The sequence below is a fragment of the Nuphar pumila genome, chromosome 5, assembly GCF_984573655.1.
Source record: "Nuphar pumila chromosome 5, dmNupPumi1.hap1.1, whole genome shotgun sequence".
NCBI classification, from domain to species: domain Eukaryota; kingdom Viridiplantae; phylum Streptophyta; class Magnoliopsida; order Nymphaeales; family Nymphaeaceae; genus Nuphar; species Nuphar pumila.
In genome coordinates, this window is record NC_143253.1 from 27,035,864 (window position 1) to 27,062,704 (window position 26,841).

General features: G+C 38.1%; 1 protein-coding gene across 1 annotated transcript; it reads left to right on the forward strand.

Moving 5' to 3' along the window:
• Positions 1 to 24,292: 24,292 nt before the first annotated feature.
• Positions 24,293 to 25,696, forward strand: LOC149837210 (uncharacterized). Its single transcript, XM_090005895.1, has one exon. The coding sequence runs from the start codon at positions 24,561 to 24,563 to the stop codon at positions 25,122 to 25,124; it is 564 nt and encodes a 187-aa protein (XP_089862021.1). The 5' UTR covers positions 24,293 to 24,560; the 3' UTR covers positions 25,125 to 25,696.
• The last annotated feature ends 1,145 nt before the right edge of the window (positions 25,697 to 26,841 follow it).

Sequence of the window (26,841 nt, forward strand, 5' to 3'; positions counted from 1 at the left end):
TCTATCCTGATTTTATTTTTTTATTTTATTTTCACTTGTTTTCAAAAATCCTTTTTAAAATCTTGTCATTTGCTTCTCAGAAAACTAAAACTTCTCAGAGTTCTAGTCAAATTAGGACTCTTTCCTAGAGTCCTAGTCGGATCAGGACTCTGAACCTGACTTCAATTTCTATCTTATTTTCACCTATTTTTTAAAACCCTCTCATTTGTTTTCTAGAAAACCCTAAATTTTAAGAGTTTTAGTCGAGTTAGGACTCTATCTCAGAGTCCCACTTGGATCAGGACTCTAATTTTGATTTCAGTTTTTACCTTGTTTTCATTTATTTTTGCGAAAAAGCTTCTAAAACCTCCTTGTTTGTTCAAAATTTTGAGAGTTTTAGTCGAATTAGAACTCTTTCCCAGAGTCCTAGTTAGATCAGGATGCTAATTCTGATTTCAGTTTTCATCTTGTTTTCGCGAAAAGCTCTCAAAATCTTCTTGTCTGTTTAAAAAAAAACAAAATTTTTAGAATCCTAGTCAGATTAATACTCTAATTTTCATGATTTCATGCATATTTTTCTGTCCAAAAAATCTGATTTTTTTAGGGTTAAACCATGAATATGTCAGTGATTTTTTGTAAAAAAAATAGATTATTTTGGGTTCTATAACTTTATCAAAAAAATAGAAAACCAAACCTTACTTTTTAAATCATGAAATCGCTATATGTATTCGGGAATGACTTGCTAAGTCAATATCTCCCTCATCAAAGATCCGATCGATGATCCGTAAGTTGCAGTCTCATCATTATTATGTCTAGTATTTATGTAAAATTTTCAAATTTTTATGCATCTGTTTGCTATTTTTCCTCTGTCATAAAGTAGAATTGGTTTTACAGAGCTCATTATGCAGTGTCTAAACCCTATATCAACTTATGTCAATAGTATCTCCCTCACTGGAGATTTAATCGATGATCCGTAAATAAGAAATCCTTCCTCTGTGTGTCCACTTTTATCTACTAAAATTTTATAATTTTTGAACATGATTTGCTATATTTTCTTGTACCCGAAACTGGATGTATTTATTTCAACTCGTTATATATTCGTCGAAATCAAGCGTATATTGCCAGAGCGATATCTCTCTAACCAAAAATGAATTTTCCGATCTGTAAAAACAGAAATCTATATTTTTATGTCTAGTATCTCTCTGTAAATGTTTATAAATTTCCATGGTGATTTGATACCTGATTTTGGTTTGACACTGTGACAAGTATGTGCCCGTGGGCAAAATTGCATATTTTAGGGTTTTATTCAATTTTTGTATTAAAATAATGTCAGAAATATTTTTTTTGAATGCAATTTAGTTTTAGAGTTATCAGAACTATCTATGTCGATTTTTATAGATTTGTGAGTTTATTTGATATATTATTTGATTAAATCATAAAAATAGGGTGCCCACGGAGTCTCGATTCAAGTAAAACACTGGCAAAAATTACTATTTTTATGATATTTTGATTTTTTTATAAAAAATTTCATGTTTTTAATGTTTGATCATATTTATAATCATTCTAGGGTGTTTCACACCCGATTTGGTGTTTATTTTAATTCATTTGAGTCATAAATCTAAAGTTTTACCAAAATCTTCTATGAAAACCCTAATTTCAAGACCATAGTCTTATTTTTAGGGGTATTTTTATTATTTTCTCCAAATTCTGAATTTTAAAGTTATTTATTTTTATTATTTCTTCAATTTTGTACCATATTTTATTATGATTATCACAAGAAAACATGGAAAAGGCTTATATCCTGATAAATCCAGTAATTTATAGATATTATTAGATAAATCCTAAAAAGATGACATATATTCACTAACAAGTTTGCTAGTTTTGCAGGAACATTCAAGACTGTATTTTCTTTATTTTTCTTCCCTTTATTTCAATTTATTATTGATGTAAATTATAAACATTTGAATAAGAATTTAATTTTCTGCTTAGAATAGGGTTGCATTGCATATAGTTTATTTCTTCATATAAATGTCAATGTGTGATGGATGATAATTCATGCATATTCAAACTCGCAATGGTCTACACAAATAGCACGTGCACTAGCTTCTAAGGAGTTGCTAAACTCGGTAGGTTTTGCATTTATGACCATAGTCAGAATACGAACGAAACTCAGATTTATCATCTTTTTCTAAGCTGCAAATGACTACACTCTTATGCATCTTCGAAAATCATTGCATATTTCAAAGTTTTTCAAAATATTTTTTCCTTTTAGAATCAAATGAACAAGATTCAATACGTATTTGCGGCCATAGTCAGGGATATGTAAAGAATTTATTTCATCTAAGTTCTGTAAGGCAAAAAATTCATTTTCTGAAAGATTTTTCTCAAAATCTTAAAAAAATATTTTTGCAAATTGCATTCATTCATTCATCTAGGTTAGAGTGCATCATAAAAGGATTTCATAGGGCCACACGCCCACTTTTCTGAACAAATTCAGAGATTCTATCTCTAAAGAAATCGATTTTCCTCAAAGTTATCTAAATTTTCTTAAAATTCAATTTTCTCAAAATTTCAAGATTCCTTTTCCTCAAAATCGATCTTCAAGGATTTTCCTGTTTTCAAATACCTTCTTTAAGTTCAAAAATCTATTTTCCAAGTTTCAATATTTCTCAATTTCAGGAGTCCAAATCAGAGAAATCAACTTTCTTTGAGTCTTTTCTCAAAATTGGTTTTCTTCAAAAACATCAGAATTTCTCCAAAAATCAATTTTTATTTTCTTCAAAATACTTTCCCAATGTGATTCACGATTTTTTAAATTATACTCTTTTATAAATAATTTTCAAATCTTCAAAGCAAAAATCATTTTTTCAATCTGCATTTTCTGAAATCCATAGCACATGCTTGATTCTTTGTGCATTTAGAAATAAAATATCGATTTGAACAAGTTGAGCAAAACAAAGCACCAGGTTGATCCTTGGTTCAAGTACCTCTGGTTATGGTGTCAGGAACGGTTGAACCTCGTACCGACAGGTGAGTCACATTCTTCAGAATTATCCTGCATTTTAAAGCAGAGGCGAGTTATTTTCAAAATCTTTTTCAAATGTCAGTTTGACTTGCAAAAGTAAAATTTTGCAACGATAACACATACAAATGAAAACATCAAAAGATTAAGGGAAGATACTTGAGTAAAGCTCCATAGAGCAATGTTAGAAACACCAAAGATTGATGAAAGCAATCTTTGAAAGGCTTCTCCCACTAGAATCAAAGAACAACACAAAAATACCCATATCAAAAGGAAAAGAAGTGGTAGACAAATTTGAGGTGAGAGAAACCCTAGATGGTATGTCTTCCTAGTGCCCTAAGGATTATCTAATGAATCAAGGGGTACCCTCGGGGGCTAGAAAACCCTTGCTGCCCAGCTATATCATAAGTGTCGTAGGGGTTGTTCCCAACCATTGGAGTGTCCCAAGAATCGTAGAGATTTTGAGAAACACGAGCCTAACTGGGTTGGGAGCGTTCAAAGAAACCCTAAGAAGAACCATTAAAGCAACCATTACCTCAGCCACATAATTACTTCTCCTAGCGAACCTGAGTTTTGGTCATTCTCATCTAGTTGTCAGCACGATTTTACTGGATGTGTTGGGCCAAAATACAATTTGTGGTTCTATAGAATCGACCGATGATGCTCCCAAGTTCACTATCTGCCTTTCTTAGATAGTTACACAATACACCGTCGGCGATGGTCAGCCTTTTGGCCACCAGCCAACCACTTATGAACAACAGGGTGGCCTCTGGACCACTGATCGTTGTCTTTTAGTCGTTCCCCAACAACACACGGTGGGGACGTGACCTCAACCGCGATCCCAGCCACATTCGGAAAATATGGTCACAACCTCTGACGATCGAACCTCCGACCACCCGTGGTCACCAACGACTGGCAGGATGGCCAGGAGCCAACCAACAGGCCCAATTGGGTGGTGTTCGACCGTGCCCTATACATCGGAGGAAACCCCACCTGAAGGGTCTCTTGTGAGAATCGGTTTCCCAAGGTATGGACTTGGTGGGGCGGTTCAAGGCAACCTGAACTGAGTCATTACCAATTGGACCCAGTTCAAGGCCCGCTACCTTCATTTGGGCGTGGTTCTAAAGTTCCAAACCCACATTTTATGGGTGGGAACCTAAGTCTATCCCAAATGAATCCCTTTGTAGTCAGATTTGTTTTTGGGATCCAATCTGAATCAAATCATTCCTCCTTGTTCTCTAGTCCAAATAAGAAGAACCCAACCCAGACTAAGCCTAATTGGACCCGAACGTAGCTCCAACATCATTTTGGACTGGGTCAAAACAAAATCCATTAATTTTATGGATCTGGATCAGTTTTAGAACAGACTTATCCCCCCTACTCAATCTAGAATTCATCTTACCCAATTTTGGGTTCGATGACTCATAATCTTTAATTGGTCACATTCAGTGCATTCTTTTATGACTTTCCACAAGCTCCAGAGTATCATTGAATTTCTTTGGCAGTGACGTGACTACATGGTAGGTCAAATTGCAAAAACGCTTAGGAGAACCAAGGCTTGGAATCAGTCCAAATCTAGGAAGAAATGAAGGGTTTGTTGAAGGCCAAATTTGTTCCCTCCGACCATGCCCAACGAGCCTACACGCAGAAATTTCATCTCAGTCAAGTCTCTAAAAATCTGTATAGGAATACATGAAAGAATTCCACCAACTTGCACTGCGAGTCCAGATTGCTGAGACCCCATAGCATCAGGTTGCAAGGTACATTAGCGGATTTCATTCTAATTTATCCAATGAATTTAATTATAGTAAGATAGAAACTGTGAATAAAGCAAGTTGATATGTAATGAATGTGGAGAAAACATTAAAACAGAAAAATGGGTTGGGATCTACCAAGGATGAGTCATTTATATGACTGAAGTGGGGTCCTAAGCTAGGGGAGTTAATCCTTATAAAAGTTGGAGAATTCAAAGGGGGGAAAGAAGAGCTCTAAAACCCAACACAAGTCGAGGATTTAGGGCCTGCCTATAACACTAGATCCTACACCCACTCCGCAATCAATCAACTTATTGTTTTTGTTGTTAAGGGTTGGGACATCTACCTGCTAATTAAATGTCCTACCTTAACAAGGAACACCCATTTAACTAACCAGGACTAAAAGGGTAGTGACTTTGAGCATATAGAAATAGAGGATGTGAATGAGTTTGATAGTGAGGGTGCCTCAGATAAGGAAGTCGTTGAATTCAATGGTGATGATTTAAACAACCTCCTCTCCATAAGTCCCACCTTAGCAGCTCCTCGTGCTTGCCTCCATAGATAGCCAATGGCTATAGAATAATATTTTTCGTATTCGTTGCAAGTGTGAGGGTCATGTGTGTGATGTCATAATTGATAGTGGGGCTTGTGAAAAAATGGTTTTCTAAAAATGATTGAAATGTTAAATTTGAAAACTGAAAAGAATCTCCATTCCTATAAAATGACTTGGTTCAAGCGATGCTTATAATAATGTGAATGAATTAATCCACTGAAAGATCACCCTTCCAAATTGTTTATGGACATTCTCCCACCCATATTGTGGATCTGAATCTGATTCCTCGAGTAGATGCTTGTGGCTTCAGACATTGTTGAATATATGCAAGAGATCCACTCTCAAGTCAAACATAAGCTAGAGGAAAGTTATGCCAAATATAAGACTCATTTTGACAAAGGTCGACGATAAGTTACCTTTGGGGTTGGCAAGTTAGTCATAGTATGATCCTTTCAAAATCCTCCAAACATTAGGAAATAATGCATACCTGCTTGAGCTGGCAAATCTCACCAATCTTCAATGTTTTTTGACATGTTTCCTTCTCATCATACACTTATTTCGTCAGGGTTAAATTCTCTTCCCTCTGTGAGAGAATGATGCAGAGCGGACCCATGAGGTTCCTGGTCCTAATGGTATGGTTAAGGATGTGAAATTGTGAATCCTATACATGATGGTGCAGAGTCTACATCAGGTCCCAACACAGATTCAAAGCTTAGTCAGGGTTATCCACTTGTGTGTAGATCGAGTCGGTCGATAAAAGGACAAAGGAGATAGAGATTCAGCCCTTTACCTCCCTGATTGGATTTGGGAGCCAACATTATGGTTCAATGGTCCGAGCATTGATCTATCATCAGACCCATGGAACTTGAGCCTTCATTTGAGTCAACCTGTCATTGCTTCTTTGGGACAATTCAGTTCCACTCATCACATATTTCATCCCTATCTTAATATTTCATATTAGGATCTCAATCAAAGTTGTTTTGACCTAGCTCCGATACCATACAAGTGATCTACATGGTCCATTAGTGATTATCAGCATTTGAATCACCAAAATTTGACCTCTGTGTAGGATTTTATGGTGATTCAAAAAACCATCAGCTATAAACATGCCAAAATTTGATTTAAAAAAAAAAACATTTTTTTCGCTAAAAATGTTATCCAAGGGTTGATTCCTATCAAATTGACCATGCTGATTCTAGGTGGGGTATGACAATGAGGATGGCATAGCGGTTAAGGGGAACTGATAAACCTGCCTTCCGTTACAAGGGGATGAATATAAATGGTTGAAACTGTGATGCACACCTATAAAAAAAAAGATGTTGGCTATACTCCTGGGTTTCAAACCCAGGACCTCATGAGGAGGCAGGCCCATTAAGTGATCCGGTTCTTGGCAAGGGTTCATCATAAAAAAAAAAAAAACTATTTTTTATGATTTTTTTCCTGATTTGACTTTTTAGATGTGATCTACGTGCATGCTTGGTTTAGTCGAACACGTTCTTCTGTCGTGTAGAATTTTTCAGGGCTTGAAAATTAATGCATTATAATATACAAAATTTTCAACACTCAAAAATTGTATTGTCATGAATTCAGTGTTTGATTCCTACTATTTGAGCATGCTGAACACATTCATGGAGTCAGATTTGTTCAAAATGTTTTGACCTTACGAGTTTCAACTAAGGGTTCAGAACCAACGGGGCTCTGCGTGGTTGGTAGGAGCTGCCACTGCACGTCTCCCTGTGGTGTCCGTTGCAGGTTCAAAACCGCAGTGGTGCGATTGAATAATAACTGGTGGGGTCTGCTTAACCCCAGCTTGCCTTAAAAAAAAAAAAACTAGGGTTTCTGACCCCACAATTGTAGCCAATTTTTTTCCGCTATACAAAGTGGTTAAATAGAACTACATGATGAAACCACACATCCTCATTTTCACCATTTGACGATATCTCAATATCCCCAAGATCCAAAGCACACACAAGAGTTGGGATCTTGGCAGACACTTCTACAACCAACACATCCTAATAATTGTAGGCAGGTTATATGTTCCCCCCCAGGAACACACACTGTAGCTACAATGCGAGTTCCTGGGTCTCCACTGAGCGCCGTGTAGCACTCAGTGGGGTGTACGGGAGAGCCGTACACCGCCGTACATCCTGCATGCTGATCTACGGCTCCCCCATACACGCCACGCAGCAAACATGCACTGTAGCTACAGTGCCTGTTCGGGGGTGGACACACAACACCCTCTACTAATAATTACCTTAACATTTGAGACAAAACGTTAAGGGGTTGTGTATGTAGGAAGTTGTTGGACAAACACTACAAGAAAATTGTTAATTAGCGACGGAAATTAGCGACGGATTTTTTCCGTCGCTAATTAGCGACAGATTAGCTAGAGATAGAATCTGTCGCTAATTCGCGACGGATTAGCGAGGAAACAAATTTTATCGCTAATCTGTCGCTACTTAGCGACGGATTAGCGACTAAATTTTTTGTCGCTACTTTTTATTACAAGAACACCATTTTAGCGATGGATTTAGAGAGGGAACTCTGTCGTCGCTAATCCGTCGCTAATTAGCGACGGAGTAGCGACAAAATATATTCCGTCGCGGTTTTTGTATTTTGATTTAGCGACGGAATGCTTCCGTCGCTAAATATCGCGTAAATCCCTAATCCCATCCCTCTTTCTCTTTTTCCTGTTTCGCTGTATTGCTCCCGCCCGCCGCCCTCTCCCTCCCGCCGCCCGTCGGCTCTCGCCACCGTCCGGCCGCCGCCGCCGCCTCGCCGACGATCCTCGCTGCCGACCTCCCTGCTTGGCTAGCGACTGCGCCAGGGACCCCGAGCACCGGCGACCCGCCGCCGACCTCTTCCTCCTCCCTGTTGTTCCTCCCTGTGGCTGCTGCCGGGAGGTGTTGTCTCCCCTTCGCCGGCGACTCGCAACCGACGTCCTCAGCCGCCGACGACCGACGATCCTCCCTGCAGCCACCTCTTCGCCTCCGCTCTGAGTTCCGGCGACCCAGTGGCCCCCGAGCTTCGCTCCAGGTCTCCCCCTCTCTGCTGTCGACTGCGCCGGCCACCGGCGACCTCGCCAGCCGCCGCTCCCCGTGCTTTCCGGCAGGGGGGTCGACCCCCTGCGTTTCCGGCAGAGGGGGTCGACCCCCTGCCGGAAAGGCATGGGGGGTCGACCCCCTGTCGAAAACGCAGGGGGTCGACCCCCCCTGCCGTAAAGGCACGGCAGGGGGTCAACCCCCCATGCCGGAACTGCCTTTCCGGCAGGGGGTTTAACCCCCTTCCCTGCCGGAAAGGCAGGTGGTTTAACTGGCTAGGTTGAGATTTAAAATTCAAAAAAAAATTTAATTATAAAAAAAAAATTCAAATCGAAATCAACTGGCTAGGTTGAGATTTAATCAACTGTGGTTAGTTAGAGTATTTCATAAATTTTTATCAATTTGTTAGTTTGTTCTAGTTAGAGTAGTTCATAAATTTTTATCAATTTGTTAGTTTGTTAATGTCTACTGGTAGTTAGTTTTACTTCAATTTGTTTTCTTGAAATCTGGTTAGTTAGAGTATTTCAATCTATTAGTCTTTTATAATTATATTTTTCTTAGATAGATTGGTATTTAATGTTCTCACAATCAGTTAGTTAGATTAGGGCTATTTGAATTCTTTATGATAGTGGTGGTTAAACGGAGTTCACATCTTTTCTAGTAAACTAATTGATTGATTTACTATTCCTTTGCTAAGTAGTTCAGATTAGAAATTGTCTATGACTTTATGTTAGTCGACTGGTTCAACATGTTATAGCTGGTTTGTTAAATTAGCATCTTCTAGTTAGATTTGGCTTAACATATATACTATTTTTCTTTTCTCTTCTTTCAATTAGTTAGAGTTGTTTTAATTTGTTTTAATTTGTTTTAATTTTTTTAGTTAGTGTTTCATCTTGTTTCATGATTAGTTAGTTTGTTACTTAATTTGTTTTGTTTTTGTGCAGATTTTTCAACGGAACCAACTCGTGCTCGGCCACCTGTGGTAAGTAAATGACAAAAACAATGCAAATCGGGTAAATACCCGTGGTGAGTAAGTGATGCAAACGTATCACATGTTATTTAATTTATTGAATGCAGCACTTTATTGTTCACACACTCACTTAGTTGTTGATATCTAGGACTGCTTTGTTGGAGTTCGGAGATCATGCTGAGCATGATTTTAATGTAGAAATATGGAAGTGTTCTTATTTTTGGAGTACGGAGTCCATGCTAAGCATGGTAGTAGTTAGTGAGATATTGAAGTGTGTTTGCTGCAGGTACATGTTTGCCATTTATTTGATATGAATGATTATGATGTATTGCAATGTTTGATGTAATTGTATCCATGCTTGCATGTAGTTACTTTCAATTTGATTTTGACTTCCATGTGAAATTTTATAATAAAAGCATGCTTCAAATGATTGTATCATGTCATTAATAGTTTGCACATGAAAATATTAAGTTATCAATGCATGCATCAAAATTCTTGTTATTGTTTGACATAGTATATTGCATGATAAATTTGATATTTTCTTCATCGTAGCATTCTGATTGTTTTTTTCTTAATTCGTTAGGATACTATTCGTAACATCATACGACAGAATGACTGCAAACCGTGAATGGATGTACCGTAGGATAGTGGACAATGAGTTATCGCATGAATATATGGATGGTGTCGATAGTTTTATTGAATTTACAATGGCGAGTGTCAGTACGGTAGATCCCACAGGTCGGATTAGGTGTCCCTGCAAGATTTGTAAGAATAATCGATTTGTAGAACCTCATGGCGTTAGACATCACCTATACAGGAAGGGTTTTGTGAGTGATTATCAGAACTGGACGTTTCATGGAGAAGAATTTAGAAACGATTTTGATGCACGGGTGAATGTGGTGCACGATAATCCATATACGAATTTGATATTTGATGCTGCAGGAACAGAACTGGGTTCTGCTATGAATTCTAGTGATGTAAGAACTGCCGTAGATGAAGAATCACCAAATGATGCAGCTAGTAGATTTTATGATTTACTTAAAGATGCTGATGAGCCACTTTGGAACGGTTGTGAGAGTCACACTATCTTGTCTGCAGTTCTTCAACTAATGAATTTGAAGTCCGAGTATAATTTGAGTCAATCATGTTTTGTGCATGATTGTGAAGAGTATGTTGCCTAAAGATGAGAAATTGCAACAAAATTTCTATCATGCGAAAGTTATGGTCAACGCTCTAGGTATGGGTTACAAAAAGATTGATGCTTGTCCAAATCACTGCATGTTGTATTTCAAGAAGCAGGAAAATGACATATCATGCCCGTCATGTGGGCATCCTCGGTTCAAGCCAAAGACAAGAGGCAATGGTAGCACGAGATCAAAGAAAGTTTCATACAAGTCGATCTGCTACTTTCCTATCACTCCTAGATTGCAGCGATTGTATATGTCTTCAAAGACAGCTAAACACATGAGATGACATGCAAATAAAGTTCGACATGATGAAAACAAGATCACGCATCCTGTTGACGCTGAAGCTTGGAAGCACTTTGATCGTACTCATCAGAACTTCACAATGGAAGTGCGAAATGTTAGACTCGGTCTATGTACAGATGGATTTAATCCATTTGGGGGTAGATCAACTCCATACTCATGCTGGCCAGTATTTGTAACTCCATACAACCTTCCACCAAGCTTGTGTATGAAACGTCCAAATCTTTTCTTGTCTCTGTTGATCCTTGGTCCGACCTCACCTGGCCAAAATCTTGATGTATATCTAAGGCCATTGATTGATGAATTAAAAGTACTGTGGAATGACGGTGTTACCACGTATGATGCCCACAAAAAACAAAATTTCAACATGAAGGCCGCTGTTCTATGGACAATCAGTGACTTCCCTGCATATGGTATGTTATCTGGTTGGAGCACACATGGGAGGTTGGCTTATCCGTACTGCATGGAGGATTCCAAAGCTTTTAGATTGAGGCATGGAAGGAAGCCTTGCTGGTTTGATGGCCATCGTCGATTTCTACCCAGCGATCATCCGTTCCGACGTCAAAAGAATGCATTTACAGCAGGCACAACTGAAATGGAGGGTCCATCCTCAAGATTGTCTGGCATAGAGATTTTAAGAAGATTGCGATACTTTCCAAATGTATTAACAGATGCCCGCAGTCCTACACCCTTCCGTGGATTTGGGAAGGAACACAATTGGACGAAAAAATCTATTTTTTGGGAACTACCGTATTGGCCGACCCTATTGATACGACATAATTTGGATGTGATGCATGTAGAGAAAAATGTGTTTGATAATGTGTTCAATACAGTAATGAATATTAAAGGAAAAACGAAGGATAATCCGAAGGCCCGTATGGATTTAAAATTAATATGTAAAAGACCAGAATTGGAACTCAAAGAGTATAATGGCAAAGTACTGAAACCAAAGGCGAAGTACGTGCTCGGACCTGATCAAATAAAACATGTATGTCAATGGTTGAGACAACTGAGATTTCCAGATGGATATGTCTCTAACATTGCTCGGGCTGTGAAGATTGACGATGGACAGTTATATGGGTTGAAGAGCCATGATTGTCATATCTTTATGCAACGATTGATACCCCTAGCATTCCATGATATGTTAGACAAACCTATATGGGGGGTATTGTCTGAGTTGAGCGGATTTTTCAGAACATTGTGCGCATCGGAGGTCATTGTATCAGATGTAAAGAATCTTGAGGACTCTGTCATCACCACTGTTTGTCTGTTAGAAAAGATATTTACGCCAGCATTTTTCGATGTTATGGAACATTTGATCATACATTTGCCATATGAACTAAGGGTTGGTGGCCCTGTGCAATATCGATGGATGTACCCATTTGAAAGATATATGTTTTTTTTATATTTGTCTCTTTAATGACAGATATTTAAAATTTGAAATGTATATTCTTGTCAGATGCATGTTCGACCTAAAAAAAAAGGTTCGTAATAAAGCAAGAGTAGAAGGCTCTATTTGTGAGGCGTACACTTTAGAAGAGATTTCAAATTTCTCATCTATGTACTTCGAACCTCATATTTCAACACGTTACACATGCCCGCCCCGTAACGATGATGGAGAACAAGTAACTGTAGCTGACAAGCTGTCGATATTTCAACGACTTGGGCATGCATTTGGTAGTTGCCGATCAAGGCTATTGACAGATCGAGAGCAAGATGCAGCACACATCTATATTCTTTTTAATTGCTCAGCGATCGACCCATACATCGAGTAAGTATATGTATATGCAACTCAATTATAAATCCTTTTATGTTCTATATGTGGATACATGACTCGGTAATATAAGTATTTGTGGTTTGCAGACGATTTGATCTAGAGTTGCGAAACGAAGTTTCACATCTCACTGATGCAGAAGTACAAAAAAAACGTGAAACTAAGTTTGTGGAGTGGTTGAAACAGTTGGTAAAGAAGCTAACATAAATTTTGTACTTATAAACAACACTAAGTTACTTAATTGATCGTGATCACAATCATTGTTTATGTTTGTGCGTAGGTTCGCAATGGTGATGTTAAAGATCAAGGAATATGTGATTTAGAAAATGGTCCGACCAAAGTTGTGCAATGCTACAACGGGTATATCGTAAATGGTTATCGATTCCATACAAAAGACTACGGTATAAACAAATCAACGATAAATAGTGGCGTGTGTGTCAAGGGTAGCAGCTACGGTGAAAATGAACATGATTACTATGGTGTTATAGAGGAAATAATGGAGTTGACTTACTTAGGCATGAATAACAGGGTTACGGTATTCAAGTGTCATTGGTTTGATCCAACTGCAACAAGACTCGACAAAGCTTCAGGCATTGTGGAGGTGAATCATAAATCCAGGTTTGGAACATATGAACCATTCATATTAGCCTCGCAAGCTCAACAAGTTTATTATACTTCATATCCGAGTATAAAAAAGTCAGATAGAAATGAATGGTGGGCAGTTTGCAAGGTGAAATTCAAACTATACCCCGAGTATGATCAGTTACAGGAAGATGAGTTAGCTGAAGACAGTGATTACTATCAATCAGATAATGTCTGTGACTTCGCTTATGGTCACGATGTTGCGCATGATATGCATGTCATATCTCCATTGGCTGATGAAACATTCATAGAGGAATGTGATCCAAATGATGTACCAAGTGGATGGGCAAACAATGAAGAAGAAGAAGAAGAAGAAGAAGAAGAAGAAAGTCAAACTAGTGACGAGGAAGAATTCTCAAGCTAGTGAGCAAAATCTTATACTACAAACCTCTATTTAAATGCATTGTAATACTTGATGTGAGTTGTATTGCAATACTTGGTGTGAATGATTAAAAATTTTATTTCAATGTATTGTAATACTTGATACGAATGATTCGAATGCATTGTAATACTTGATGTGAATGATTTCAATTATCTGAATGTATTATAATTTATGCAATTAACGAATGATTTGAATTAGTGCAATACTTGATGTCAATGATTTGAATTATTTGAATGCATTGCAATGCTTGATGTGAATGACTTGAATGCATTGTAATACTTGATGTGAATTATTTGAATGTATTGTATGACATATGTTATTTGTTAGAATATGGTTCGTGGAGGTTATAGTGGTCGCTCATCCAGTAGTAGCCAGGCTCAACCTTCATCTTCACGGGCTCCTGTGATAGGTATATCATATAACTAATTAGATGCTTGATTAGTTCAAATGCACATTCTGAGAACTTGGTGTGTATTTTTTTACAGATGATGTTGCGCCTGTACACGACCCACCTACACCAGTTGATCGCACAAGTCAACAGCCAACACAGGAAACAAGGTCTTCTCAGGCTGGCACAAGAAGACTCATTCGAATAGTGTATATCGATAATCGACCGTAAGTATTTTGTTTTCAATTATTGCATATCTTTTAAATATTTTATATTGATATTTACTGTGTAACCATTCATGTGCAGCACGAGGTTTGAGCCACAAGAAGTAGTACGGGAGATTAGGAATTCACTTCTTCAACATCTACCAGGACCAGTTGCTCAATGGAAAGAGTACCCAAAGGAGGTGTTAGACAGATTGTGGTCCTCATTCATGGTATACAGTTGTTCCTCATAGTTAATGTGTTTCATATTTAATTTATTTAAGCAATGTCTACTAACTTTCTGAAAATATTTGTAGGCTTCGAATCGCTTTGCAACTACGGTGGAAGAAAATGATGCAAGGAAGGTGTGGCAGAAGGTGGCTGCCAATCGATTTGCAGACATGTTGCACACTATGAAGACTGCAGCAAAAAAAGCATCTGGCGTAGTAGATGATCCATTACTGTGGAAGGGCCATGGTCCTATTACTATCAGGAGAGATTACTGGGATGAAATGTGCGATATGTGGGCGGGAGATGCATTTAAAAATCGCTCTGCGAAGGCTTCACAAAATCGATCGAAGATACCCGAAGCCCATCTACACACAGGTGGATCTAAGACATTTGGGAGCCACCTAAAGAAAATGGTAACTCATCAATATATAATATTAATTTTATAAGTATTGTTGCAAATTTGTGTACTAAATCTTTTTGTCATTTAACTTCGCAGGAAGCAGAAAAAGGAGGCAGTGTACTATATAAGGATGTGTTTATAGAAACACATAAATGGAAGACCATGGGAGTCTTCGTATCAGAGAAGGCGAGAACGACAACGGTATGTATTAATTCTATTAATAATCATTGCAATATATATGCAAGTCATCATAATGTTATCATTAATTATTAATGAATACTTTAAACATTATTTTGTAGGAGGCATATGAGCAACAGATGGTAGAGCGATATGGCAAAGATGCTACTCAGCATCCATCATTTGATCCTACAGCATGGGTGACTGCAGCAGGTGAACCCAAAAAAGGTCGCGTGTTCGGGTTTGGGAGTAATATGAACACTTCACCAGTTATTGGTTCTTCCAGTTACGGCTCACCGACTTCTTGCGCCGACATAAGCTCCAAGCAGCCGACTATTCTTTCCAGTGATGATGTACGCGAGATCATTAATGAATCACTGAATAACTACTTTCATTACACCATCGCCCCCTTTCTCTGAAATGAGATCAAGGCCGCTGTTCAGGATAGGGGATCTTCGATTCCAGGTCCCTCTCAGGTATAATCACATATATAGTTTTTTTGACTGTCTTAAAGCACATCTGAGCATGGTAGAATCACATATAGAGTTTTTCTAGATGCCTTAGAACACATATGAACATGCTATAATCACATATTCAATTTTTTTACTGCCTTAGCACACATATGAGCATGATAGAATCACATATAAAGTTGCTTTGCCTGCCTTAGAGCACGTATGAGCATGCTATATTTACATATTCAATTTTTTGACTGCCTTAGCACACATACGAGCATGATTGAATCACATATATAGTTTTTTGCCTGCCTTAAAGCACATCTGAGCATGGTAGAATCACATATAGAGTTTTTTTAGATGCCTTAGAACACATATGAACATGCTATAATCACATATTCAATTTTTTGACTGCCTTAGCACACATATGAGCATGATAGAATCACATATATATATATATTTAACTTTTTGTCTGTCTTAGAGCACATATGAGCATGATAGAATCACATATAAAGTTTTTTTGATTGCATTAGAACACATATGAGCATGCTATAATCACATATTCAGTTTTTTGACTGCCTAAGAACACATATGAGCATATTATAATCACATATTCTGTTTTTTGACTGCCTTAGCACACATATGAGCATGCTATAATAACATATAGAGTTTTTTAACTGCCTTAGAACACATATGAACATGTTATATATCATTTATGATAGAATCACATATAAAATTTTTGGCTTTGCCTGCCTTAGAGCACATATGAGCATGCTATATTCACATATTCAATTTTTTTACTGCCTTAGCACACATACGAGCATGATCGAATCACATATATAGTTTTTTGCCTGCCTTAAAGCACATCTGAGCATGGTAGAATCACATATAGAGTTTTTTTATATGCCTTAGAACACATATGAACATGCTATAATCACATATTCAATTTTTTGACTGCCTTAGCACACATATGAGCATGATAGAATCACATATAGAGTTTTTTTTATTGCCTTAGATCACACATGAGCACATGATAGAATCACATATAGTGTGTAATTTATTTCATTATATTTTGTTTATCAATACTGACTGTTCTTTTCTTGTGTAGGCTGCTAGCGATAATCAGGGTAGTGGAGCTGAAGGGACAGATAAAGACAATGAACAAGAAGACGCACAAAATCTTGGCGATGATTAGAGGACTGTGTTGAAGAAGTTCTATTTTTTTTATTTTTCCTAATTGTAATTGTTGAATTGTAAATAATTAAACTTCTTAGTTTTAAGGTGGAACGATTAATTATTATAGATACTTGTTATATGAATTTTTTTGTGTGGTTTGTTTTTTATTTACAGGAAATATAAATTGTACAGGAAATATAAATTGTACAGTTCTCGGTAATTAATTTTTAAATAAAATTTTTTTGATTTTTTTTTGTTTTTGCGACGGATTAGCGACGGATGATTCCGTCGCTATTCATATTAATCTAGCGACGGCTTAGCGACGGAATTAAATCCGTCGCCACGCCGTGGTCGCCGTTTAGTACCGGCGGATTGGCGACGGAATATAGCGCTCGTTATTCCGTCGCAATTAGCGACGGACTTGGCGATGGAATTATTCCGTCGCCAGTTAGCGTCGAAATATTCGCGACGTAAGCATACTGTCGCCGCGTTGTCGCTAATCCGTCGCTAACATGGTTAGCGACGGATTAGCGACGGATTAGCGACGGAATGTGGTCGTCGCTAATCTACTGCTTTGTTGTAGTGAAAAGATTAACCCTGCATATACCATCTCATCTTCATGAAGCCATCTGATAGCTATAGTGACAAATATCATGATGATTTTGAAAATATTGCTTATGTTTAAATCACCCATTTTAAACCGACAAAATATCATGATATTTTGAATCTAGTATGCATTTAGACAAAATTCTTGTGATGTTTATATTTTTTATCAGAAAAATGTGGGGAAGAATGATATTTTTATATTTGCATATTTTACTTTGTTTTTGCATATATTTTCCTTAAAATTTTAAAGCTATTTTGCTGTTAAATTTTCATATAAAGGCACAACAAATATGAAAAAGTGAATTTTCTAATGAGAAATTTTGGCAGCCTTCTAAGTTTACTTTGTGAATTGGTAGCTGGGATAGGATTTTATGCATTATGTAAAAGCATGGTAAACAACTATATCACATAGGCATGGGGTGCCGGTTCCGGTAAAGGTGCGGGTGTGAGACAGTGGCGGAGCCAGAAGTTTTTCGTTGGGTGGGCAGACTTCGGGTCTCGGGGACAATGCTATGGTCTTGAAGGACAATCCATTTATTCAGATCAGTGGCGGAGCCAGAAATTTTCCCCCACCCATCGTCAGAAGAAAATTTGGTTGTGCGTGATAGATCTGACATGCTCTTTTTGAAGCGGCCTCCCTGGCCGGAAAAGGCGATGGCCATCAAGTTGATGGTGTTTCATCATTCTGAGGGCCTTCATGGCATCGGCCTGCCCGTGGCTAGGCTATAACAACACACTTTCAATCCTTCTTTTTGTCCATTTAGTGAAGCAAGCATAGTGTTTTGCATGGCACCCATAACCACATTTAGGTTTCAGTCATCTATATCATCATTCTTGTCATTAGGACCTCACTGATGCAAGTTGTTTCCATCAAATACATCATCCATTTAGTGAAGATTGGCATTTGAATAGACAAAATCCGACTTATGTGGAGGACTTTTTGCTGATTCAAAAATCAATAACCATTAATAAAAACATGGTTTTTTTTTTGTTAAAAAAACACTGTCAAAATAAATGGAAAATCATGTTTTTTTTTGTTAAAGAACACTATCAAAAGATTGATTTCTATTAAATCAACCCTGCTGAATAGGGCCAGATTGATCAAAACAACTTAGTACCAATGAGATCTCAGAGGGAGTTATGACCACAGAGGATGAGTGGAGCCGGGTTCTCCATAAACCTAGGTTACTAGGTTAAATTAAATATCTTTTATAAAATATGGGTTTGGATTGAATAATCCAAACTCATACCTTTTTTGGGTATTAAAGAGAGGGGAGTCCAAAATGGTCTCTCTCTCTCTCTCTCCACGGGTGCGTCAGCCTCAAACAACCTTGGTGGTGGACGTTTGGAAACTTGGTAGAAAAGTGAGAGCTTCTCCATTTTGCATTTGCTCTAAGTCCTGAATTAAGTATCCAGTGTGGAAGCTTAAGACCAATGGTTGAATTCTGCTGGCGCTTGCTTTATCATGGTTGGGAGGCAGGTAAGGCTGGGTGGTCGTGTCCTCAACTCAGAGTTTTTACCTTGTAAGGAGATAAGGAGATGCATTAACCCGATTGTCGGTGAGGGTTCCTTTGTCATAAAAAAAAAAAACTGTTGCCTTCTAAAGGTGGTAGCTGCCAAGGATTTGACAACTACCACTTTTCCAAATACTTAAACTCTCTCCCTCCTCTTTTAGTTTCCACATAAAGCTTTAATTACCATTCATAACTTTTGTCACTTGCGTTTTCACAGAATTCCAAGAGACCTTTTTTTTTTGATGAAGAAATTTTAAGTGACTTCACATCTCTCTTTCTTTTGCAAGAGCTTCATATTGAGCCCACAAAAGCTCCATGCCTCCTGGTTATATGTCTTAAGTTGAAGAGATGTTACTGTGTGGCTCTAGCCACAAGGTCAAAGCTACGGGTTCCATTTATACTCTGATTCACATCTATTTGAGATAGCACCATAATTTTAAAAACTGGCCGGGTTGACCTGGTTACTTGATTGACTCAGTTCGGATCACTGGGTCAAAAAACAGGTGTGACTTCATACATGTATACACATATATAATATAAATATTATGTATATTATATATAAAAGTATGATTATACATGTATGTATTAGTAAAATTATATATTAAATATATTATAAAAAATATCATATAATATATATTAATAAAATAACATAAAATATAAATAATATATACATATATTTATATATTTTATATAAAATATAAAGTTAACATGACCTGTCTGAGTCATGAGTCACTCAAGGATGAGCGGAGTGACGAGTGAGTGGGATTTAAAACATTAACTAGCACATCATATGCTAGTGTGGATAGCAATAGAGAAAAAGTAGATCCTGATATAGGATGAAAAACTTATGCCATCATTGAGGATAATGCTGTCATCAGGGATCTGTTGGTAGGCACAATCTCTGATATACATATTAAGAGCTCGAGGGGTTAACAAAAAAAACAAACAAAATAAAACTTCATATTGAGCTACAGAAGAGCAACAATTGATAAATAAGCGGTATATTATTAAGGGAATAGATCACACATTTTAAGGTCCTATTTGAATGATAAGGGACAAAACAAGGTTTGTCAAAAACCCTACTTGGTAAGTTGTTTGGATGACCAAAAACAAGGTTTTCAGTTTGTTGGTCACAAAAAACGAAAGAAAAAAATAAAGGTTGGCCGAATGGAAAATGGCTGGGTTGGTATTGCTCTTCTCGAGCAGCAACAACCCAGCCATTTTTCAACAAGTGAGTGTTTATGAAAAAACAAAGAAAAAAATGGCCGGCTATTTCCAGCCACCAGTTGATGGTTGGAAAATGGCCTGGATATAATTAAACACAAGAAAAGGAAAAAAAGTGGCCGGCCGTTTTCTGGCCATCCACCAGCTGGAAAATGGCCGGCTATTACCAATATGTAACAAAATAAAAGAAGGCTGGGTTATGGTTTGGTGTATGGTGCTTATATGGGGATTGTTGTAGCATGGTAGTAGTAAGCGTTGAAAACATCCTCCTGTGACAAAACCTGGTTGCAAAAAAATGGAGATGGTGTTTTTGCAAAACTAAGTTGAAAACTTAATTTTACCCCAAACAAGGTTAATCTAAAACCTAGTTTTGGGTTTAAAACTTAGTTAGATACCCAAAACCAGGTTTTCAATTACTATAGATAGGTCAAGAAAAGAGGACAAAATTGAAAGAGACATGAACGTGTAATAAAGATGGCCAACAGGAACGCCCACAATAATTCTGACCGCCTCTTAAAGAATTAAAGCACTCGAAAGAAAAAGTTTGTTCCCTCTTTTCGACGTAATTCTTTTTCTTGCATTATGCAGCAAACTCTGCTTTTGAGGTTTTCTGATTAAACATTTTCAGTTTTTTTTTTTTTTAAATTATGCGTGCAGCGTGGACCCAAACACTTGAATTTGTACAAGCACAGTGAAAACCGGTCCAGTTGGTAAAACCCTCGAATAGGGATGGCAGTGGACCGGGGGAAAGCGGGGCCCCATCCCGCCTGGCCCCGTTTGGACCGGGGATGAAGGGTATGAAACGGGGATGGAGGCGGGAACGAAGGTTAAAATCCATCCCCGTTCGAGGATGGACGTACCCTTTTCCCCGCCCCACCCTGATCCCCGCCTCATCCCCGTCCTTGCCACTTTTCTCCGCCTCATCCCCATTTGAAACGGGGATGGAGGACATGAAACTGGGATGAAGGCGAGGGTGGAGGTTCTAATCTTGAGGCGGGGCGGAGGTAGAGACCTTGTCCCTTACCCCTTACCTCTTTCAATATGGATCTGTTTCATTTAAAGAATCGGCCCATTCGGACTAAAGGAATTGAGCTAAACCGGTGATTTTTACCTTTTTAGTATAAAATTAATTAAACAACATTAAAATATTATAAATAACTGGGGGGCTAAATCAGACCTTGTAAAATCGATACTTTGGGCCGATTCTATACGAATGGGCTGATTTAAGTAGGGTTAGTGGGGTTTGTTGCAATGTTGTCAATATCAGTTTTGGACCTGATTGATTTAGAGAATCGGGCCAATTTGGACTCCAACGGAATTGAGTTGAATTGGTTATTTTTAACTTTTAATACCAAAATTATTAAAAATTAAATGTATTAACATATTAAAATATTAAAAAAATGTTAAAATTTTAAAAATCGACCAAGGGTGCATTAGCCTATCGAATCCATTTTGGGCCGATTCGATAAGAACCAGCCTTCAGGCTAATACGGACAACACTGGTTTAGAGAGAGAGAGAGAGAGAGAGAGAGAGAGAGAGAGAGAATAATTGTGTCCCCTCTCAGGCTACAGGGCGCATTTAGCGGTAAAGTAGGAATATTTATAGCCATCTATTATTTTAAACAAAGCTTGAGTATGAAATAAGCAATAACGCATCCAAATTGCAAAATATACAATCACATACCCGGTTTTATAACCGATTATTCGTTAAATTCAATCCCACCGCACATCTCACTTGACGGGGATATGTGCACCGCACATCTCACCGTTCTTAAGTGAGAAGCACATCTCCCAAGTGAAATGTATGGTGGGGATTGAATATGTTTGAAGTTAGGTTTTGTACAATAATGACCTGACCTAGCAATGCAGTTTCATATTGGGATCTCACTGATGCAAATTGTTTTGATCAAATCTGACCTCATAGATGTGATTCACATGGTTTATTTAGTGAATATCAGTGTTTAAACAACTAAAATCCAACTTTTGTATAGGATTTTATGATGAAAATCAATGACTATAAATATGCCAAATTTTTTATTTAAAAATCATATTTTTTTGTCAAAAAAATGTGATCGAAAGATTGATTCTTATCAAATTGACCATGCCCAACCCATCTATTCCATCAAATTTGATCAAAACAACTTGCATCAATGAGGTCTGTATGGAGTATGAAGATAGGGATGACAGAGTGGATGAGTGTAACCAAACTGCATAATCTGCTCTCTCATAGATGAACACATAACAACAGTAAGCTAAATTAGAGACTCTTAAGATGATCCCGTGCTAGCCATGCATAAAGATAATATATTTTTTTCTTTTTAATGTTGCGATCAATTTTTTATTATGAGATAATATTTGCTGAATCCCCTAGTTGGAACTCATAGGAAAAGTTATTTTGACCCCTTTTGATCTCATGGATGTATTCAGCATAATCAAATTAGTAAGAATGGATTCTTGAGTTGTAATTTTTTTTGACACAAAAATAAGATTTTTTTATAATTAAAAAATCGTTTGATTATAAGCTGTTGATTTATCAACTATCAGAAAATCCGGCATACACTTGGAAAAAACATAATCCAGGAATGATCTGGTAAATTAAACATGTAGATCACATCTAGAACTAAGAAAAGCAATTAGTAAATAAAATGTACACTAAGCTTACTATAACAAATATGTATACAAACCCAAAAAAGGAAAAAGAATTAACAAGTCCCATACATCGTGACAAACGTTAAAAACGGCAAAATCTTGCGAGAATTTAAATTTTTTTTCATAAATCTTGCATTTTTTGGCAAAAATATTGACAATAAAAAATTTAATTAAAAATATAAAATATTGTTTTTATAAGAAAATATTAATAAAAAATTTATTTTAAAAATAAACACACACAATTCTTTCATGATAAATAGCTGTTTAAAACGTAAATATCATGTTTAAATTGCGGTATTTATGTTTTTTCATAAATCTCGTGATATTTTGAAAATCCTGCGAGAAATTACCGTTTTAAAGTTTCAGGCAATTTCTAGCAGTATTATCGCGAGATTTTCATAAATCTCACGATATTTGTCGCTAGGGTCCCATATCCAAGCGCTTCTAACTTGGTAGCTTCTATCTGACTTTTTAAATGATTATTTAATGCTAGATTTGGTATTTCAAAAACAATACTATCTTATTTCAAAGTTAAATAAATCTCGCTTACAAAGTCTTCTTGACAGCTATGCTACACCATCTATCAATTTTAAGAGGGTGAGAATTTTGATGGCCTTTTTCTGTTTAAAAAGACTAGTGCACGTCACCTTTGTGTTGGGATGTTGCAAGTTCGAATCCCAACGGTAACGGTATAATTGTATAACTGGTAGGGGTCTGCCTAACACCAGCTTTCTAAAAAATATATATATATATATATATATATATATATATATTTAATTATCATCATTCTTTGTTTTTTAAGTTAGTGGCCTTAACTTTCACTCAATAATTAATCCCAAAACAGTTCCCATAAGCATTCGTCCTTTGGTTGATTAAAGCTAAGAAATAATTTTTTTTTTTTTTTAGATAGTTCAAGAGAAAAACTCTTCCATCACCAACCACACACTGGCTGACTTCTGTTGAAGTCTCCTTCCACGCCCATGAGAGAGTATACCCAGTTTAGACTTTGTGGAAAATATTACATGATCACGTTCACAAGTGCCAAACATTTGACCAATGTTGCCAGTATCGGAATCGAATCGGACCTGTATTGTTCGGCCAACTATTCAGGTGTATCAGCCGAGACGAGACACCGATACTCACATTTTGAATCGGCCAAAAAAACAATTAAAAAAATATTACGTGTCAATTAGAACATAACAGTGTTAAAACTATTAAAATAATATAAAAAAAATCAATTTGAAGCTGTTTTTTATATTTATTAAAAAATAGCCGATTCAGGTCAGTATTGTATCGATCTTTTTACAATCGGCCGATATACAAACCATGAGAAATTTGTGAACTTTGTGGTCTAGCCGATCAACTTTGGCAAAGCGTGTAGGACACCGTCAACCATAACACCCACATGAAATGGCCACCTCAAGTTCGAGTCACCCACCCTATTAAATCCAATACCATCGAAAGGCAAAAAAAAAAAATTTAAATTGCATTAAAAAGCAATAACTACATGACATTGATGACCCTACACCGTGACGCCCACCGCCGTGTTTGACGACGCGTTGATCCAACAGACTGTCTTACAGTCCACGTGTCGAACACCAAATGGCTCATCTAAAGTAGGTGGGTGGGGGGGTCATCTAACCCTATGCCAATAGGGAAGACAGCCGAGCCAGCCTCTTCATTTTCACCAATAAAAGAAAAAGAGGGAGAAGAAGAAAGAGAAAGGAAGGAAAGAGAAGGTCGGTCACGGGAAAGAGAGCCAGCCTCTTCCTTGGTGGTTTGCTTTGACCGACCGACCAAGGAAGGTTTCTCCGATCATTAAAAGGCCCTCTTCCTCCTGTAATCTCCCATTCTTCTCCTCTCTCTCTCTTTTACTCTCTCTCTCTCTCTCTCTCTCTCTCTGCGAAGAAGCGGCCTAAAAGAAAAATAGCCAGCCATGGGAACGGAGGTCTTACGCCCACAGGATTGCCTCAACCAACGGCTCAGCCTCCCCGTCGCGTTGCCCCGCCGGAGATGCTCTCCCCCGGCCGGAAACCCACCGAGATACGCCAGGAAACCCGCCGATCCCACCACCGTCCACCAAAAGAAGCAACCCTCTAGGAAACCTACGGAAGAGACCCCCCTCACCGGAAAACCCTCCGGAAGGAAGGCCGCCGCCAAGAATCTGGCGTTGGGTCAGGTGACCATCTTGAAGAGGGGCCAATCCCTCGATTCCGTGAAGGACCTCCGGCCGTCACAGCCTCCGGTCGGCGGGTGGATGAACGAGAGCTTCGCCGGGGACCTCATAGTGTCCACCACCGACCGTCTGGGCCCGGATCCGGCCCTCGTCCCCCGGCAGATCGGTCTCACCGCCGGGGCCGTTCCGCGGCCGGTGTACGCCGGATCGGCCTTCTCCCTGTCGCCTTCCCCGAGCTCTCTGCCCCTCCCCACCTTCTCCATCAAGAAATGCTTCGAGGACTCGGCCACCAAGGATCTCCGCCGCCTCCTCCGCCTCGATTAGAACTTCTGTTCCTGCTCTTAATTCGCTCCCCTTCTGCCTCAACCCTCTCTCCGTTTCCGTACGTCCTCCCGTTCTGTATTTTTTTTCTCGCAACGGGAGGACTCTACAAACTCAGAGAATATATGGGTTTATGGCAGAATTGGCTCCGAAGCAATCCCACTATCCCACCACTCAGACGTCATCTCCATCTGAGTTCTAAAAACAATTTAGGGGTTTCTTGCAGCAATCTGTGTACGGCTGCATGTTCATGTGAATTTGGTTCTTTTCTTTACCTTTTTTTTTAAAATCTTTTAGAAAAGCTGGGTGAGGTCTCTTCCTCCTTCAATGTCTGTAAGTAAAAACATGTGCTAAATAAGAAGAAGAAGATGCCCAATTTGGTTTGGTTCTAGTTGCTTTAGGGAGGAAAATATATACATAAATCTCAGAAGAAGGCTCATCATCTTTGGCGTCTGTGTTTACACCACCAACCAGGATGGTTGTATTTCTTCTGATGCATGTATGGTTGCTGATGTTGATCATGGTGTAATAATGAAATAGTTAGATCTTATGAATTCTTGCTTTAGTCTTATAAACTTGCTTCTTTCTCTCTCTTTTTTGCCATATTTTGCCTGATAAAACCTTGCCCGGGACCGGAACCGGAACCGGCCTTGCCATCCGGCAGATGTATGTACAATCCCAGCTTCGGATTATGCAAGGAGGTAACGCCCGTGAGAGTCGAACCCTCTACACCAGACCCCTTTGGGGTTTGCATCTTTCTCTTTCTCATTTGCTCTCTGAAAGATGAAAGGGCGATCGCGCCGCAACTCTTCTCTTACCAGTTTTGGGATTGCGATGATGGATTTGAAGGTCACAATTGAAAGCGCGTGAGTTCCTTGCGGGGCTCTTTTGTAATTTCGTACACCAGATGATCAAGGTCTCTCATAGCTGTCATGGGGCCCACGCTCCTTGATATCGAATCCCCTCAGTTGAGCCATCGGACGGTGCGTTAGCTCACGCTTTCCGTATGATCACGGTCCGCCCACTTGTCTAATGCATGAGTTGGGTTATTGGTAATTTGGTACACGTTTTGGTGGAGCGGTCCCATCCACGGATTTAATCCTAATGCACTCAGGATTAGTGCGGGAAAACTAAGTATGGTTTGCAATCAACTCGTTCGTGTTTCAAGTACAATCTAAGTAACATCACATATTTTCATACTTAGTTAAAATTGTTTGAGATTCGATTTTTAGAATGATGTTTTTAAGTTTGGGCTTGACTTAGGTCCTATCGTTAAGGTCGTAATAAGCCAATCAAAATGAGGTAGAGAGTTTTATTTTTGACTTTTAAATTCAAGCAAAATTTAGATTATTTTCAGAAAAAATTCAGAATTTGATATTCGTGTAATATATCGTTGGATGCTTCTCAGAGGTTTCGGTTGGTCAAAAAATTTTGTTTTTTTGAAAATTGAACAGTTTGTCGAAATGAAATTGGATTAAAGGCCTAAGATTCGAATTTTTTTGAATTTGGGTTCTATTTAGGTTTTACGTAAATCTGGATTGGATCCAAGTCTTGATCCATTTTTGTTTTGGGTATGAGTTTGATCTTAGATTCGAATCCAGATCCAAATTCAAACTCAATGTTTTTCTAGCTTTAAATGGTTTATAAAGCTTTATTTTAGGCTTAAATAAGGCTAAGAAGTCATTAAGGTTAATTTGGTTATTTGTGAAAGTTTTTAGAT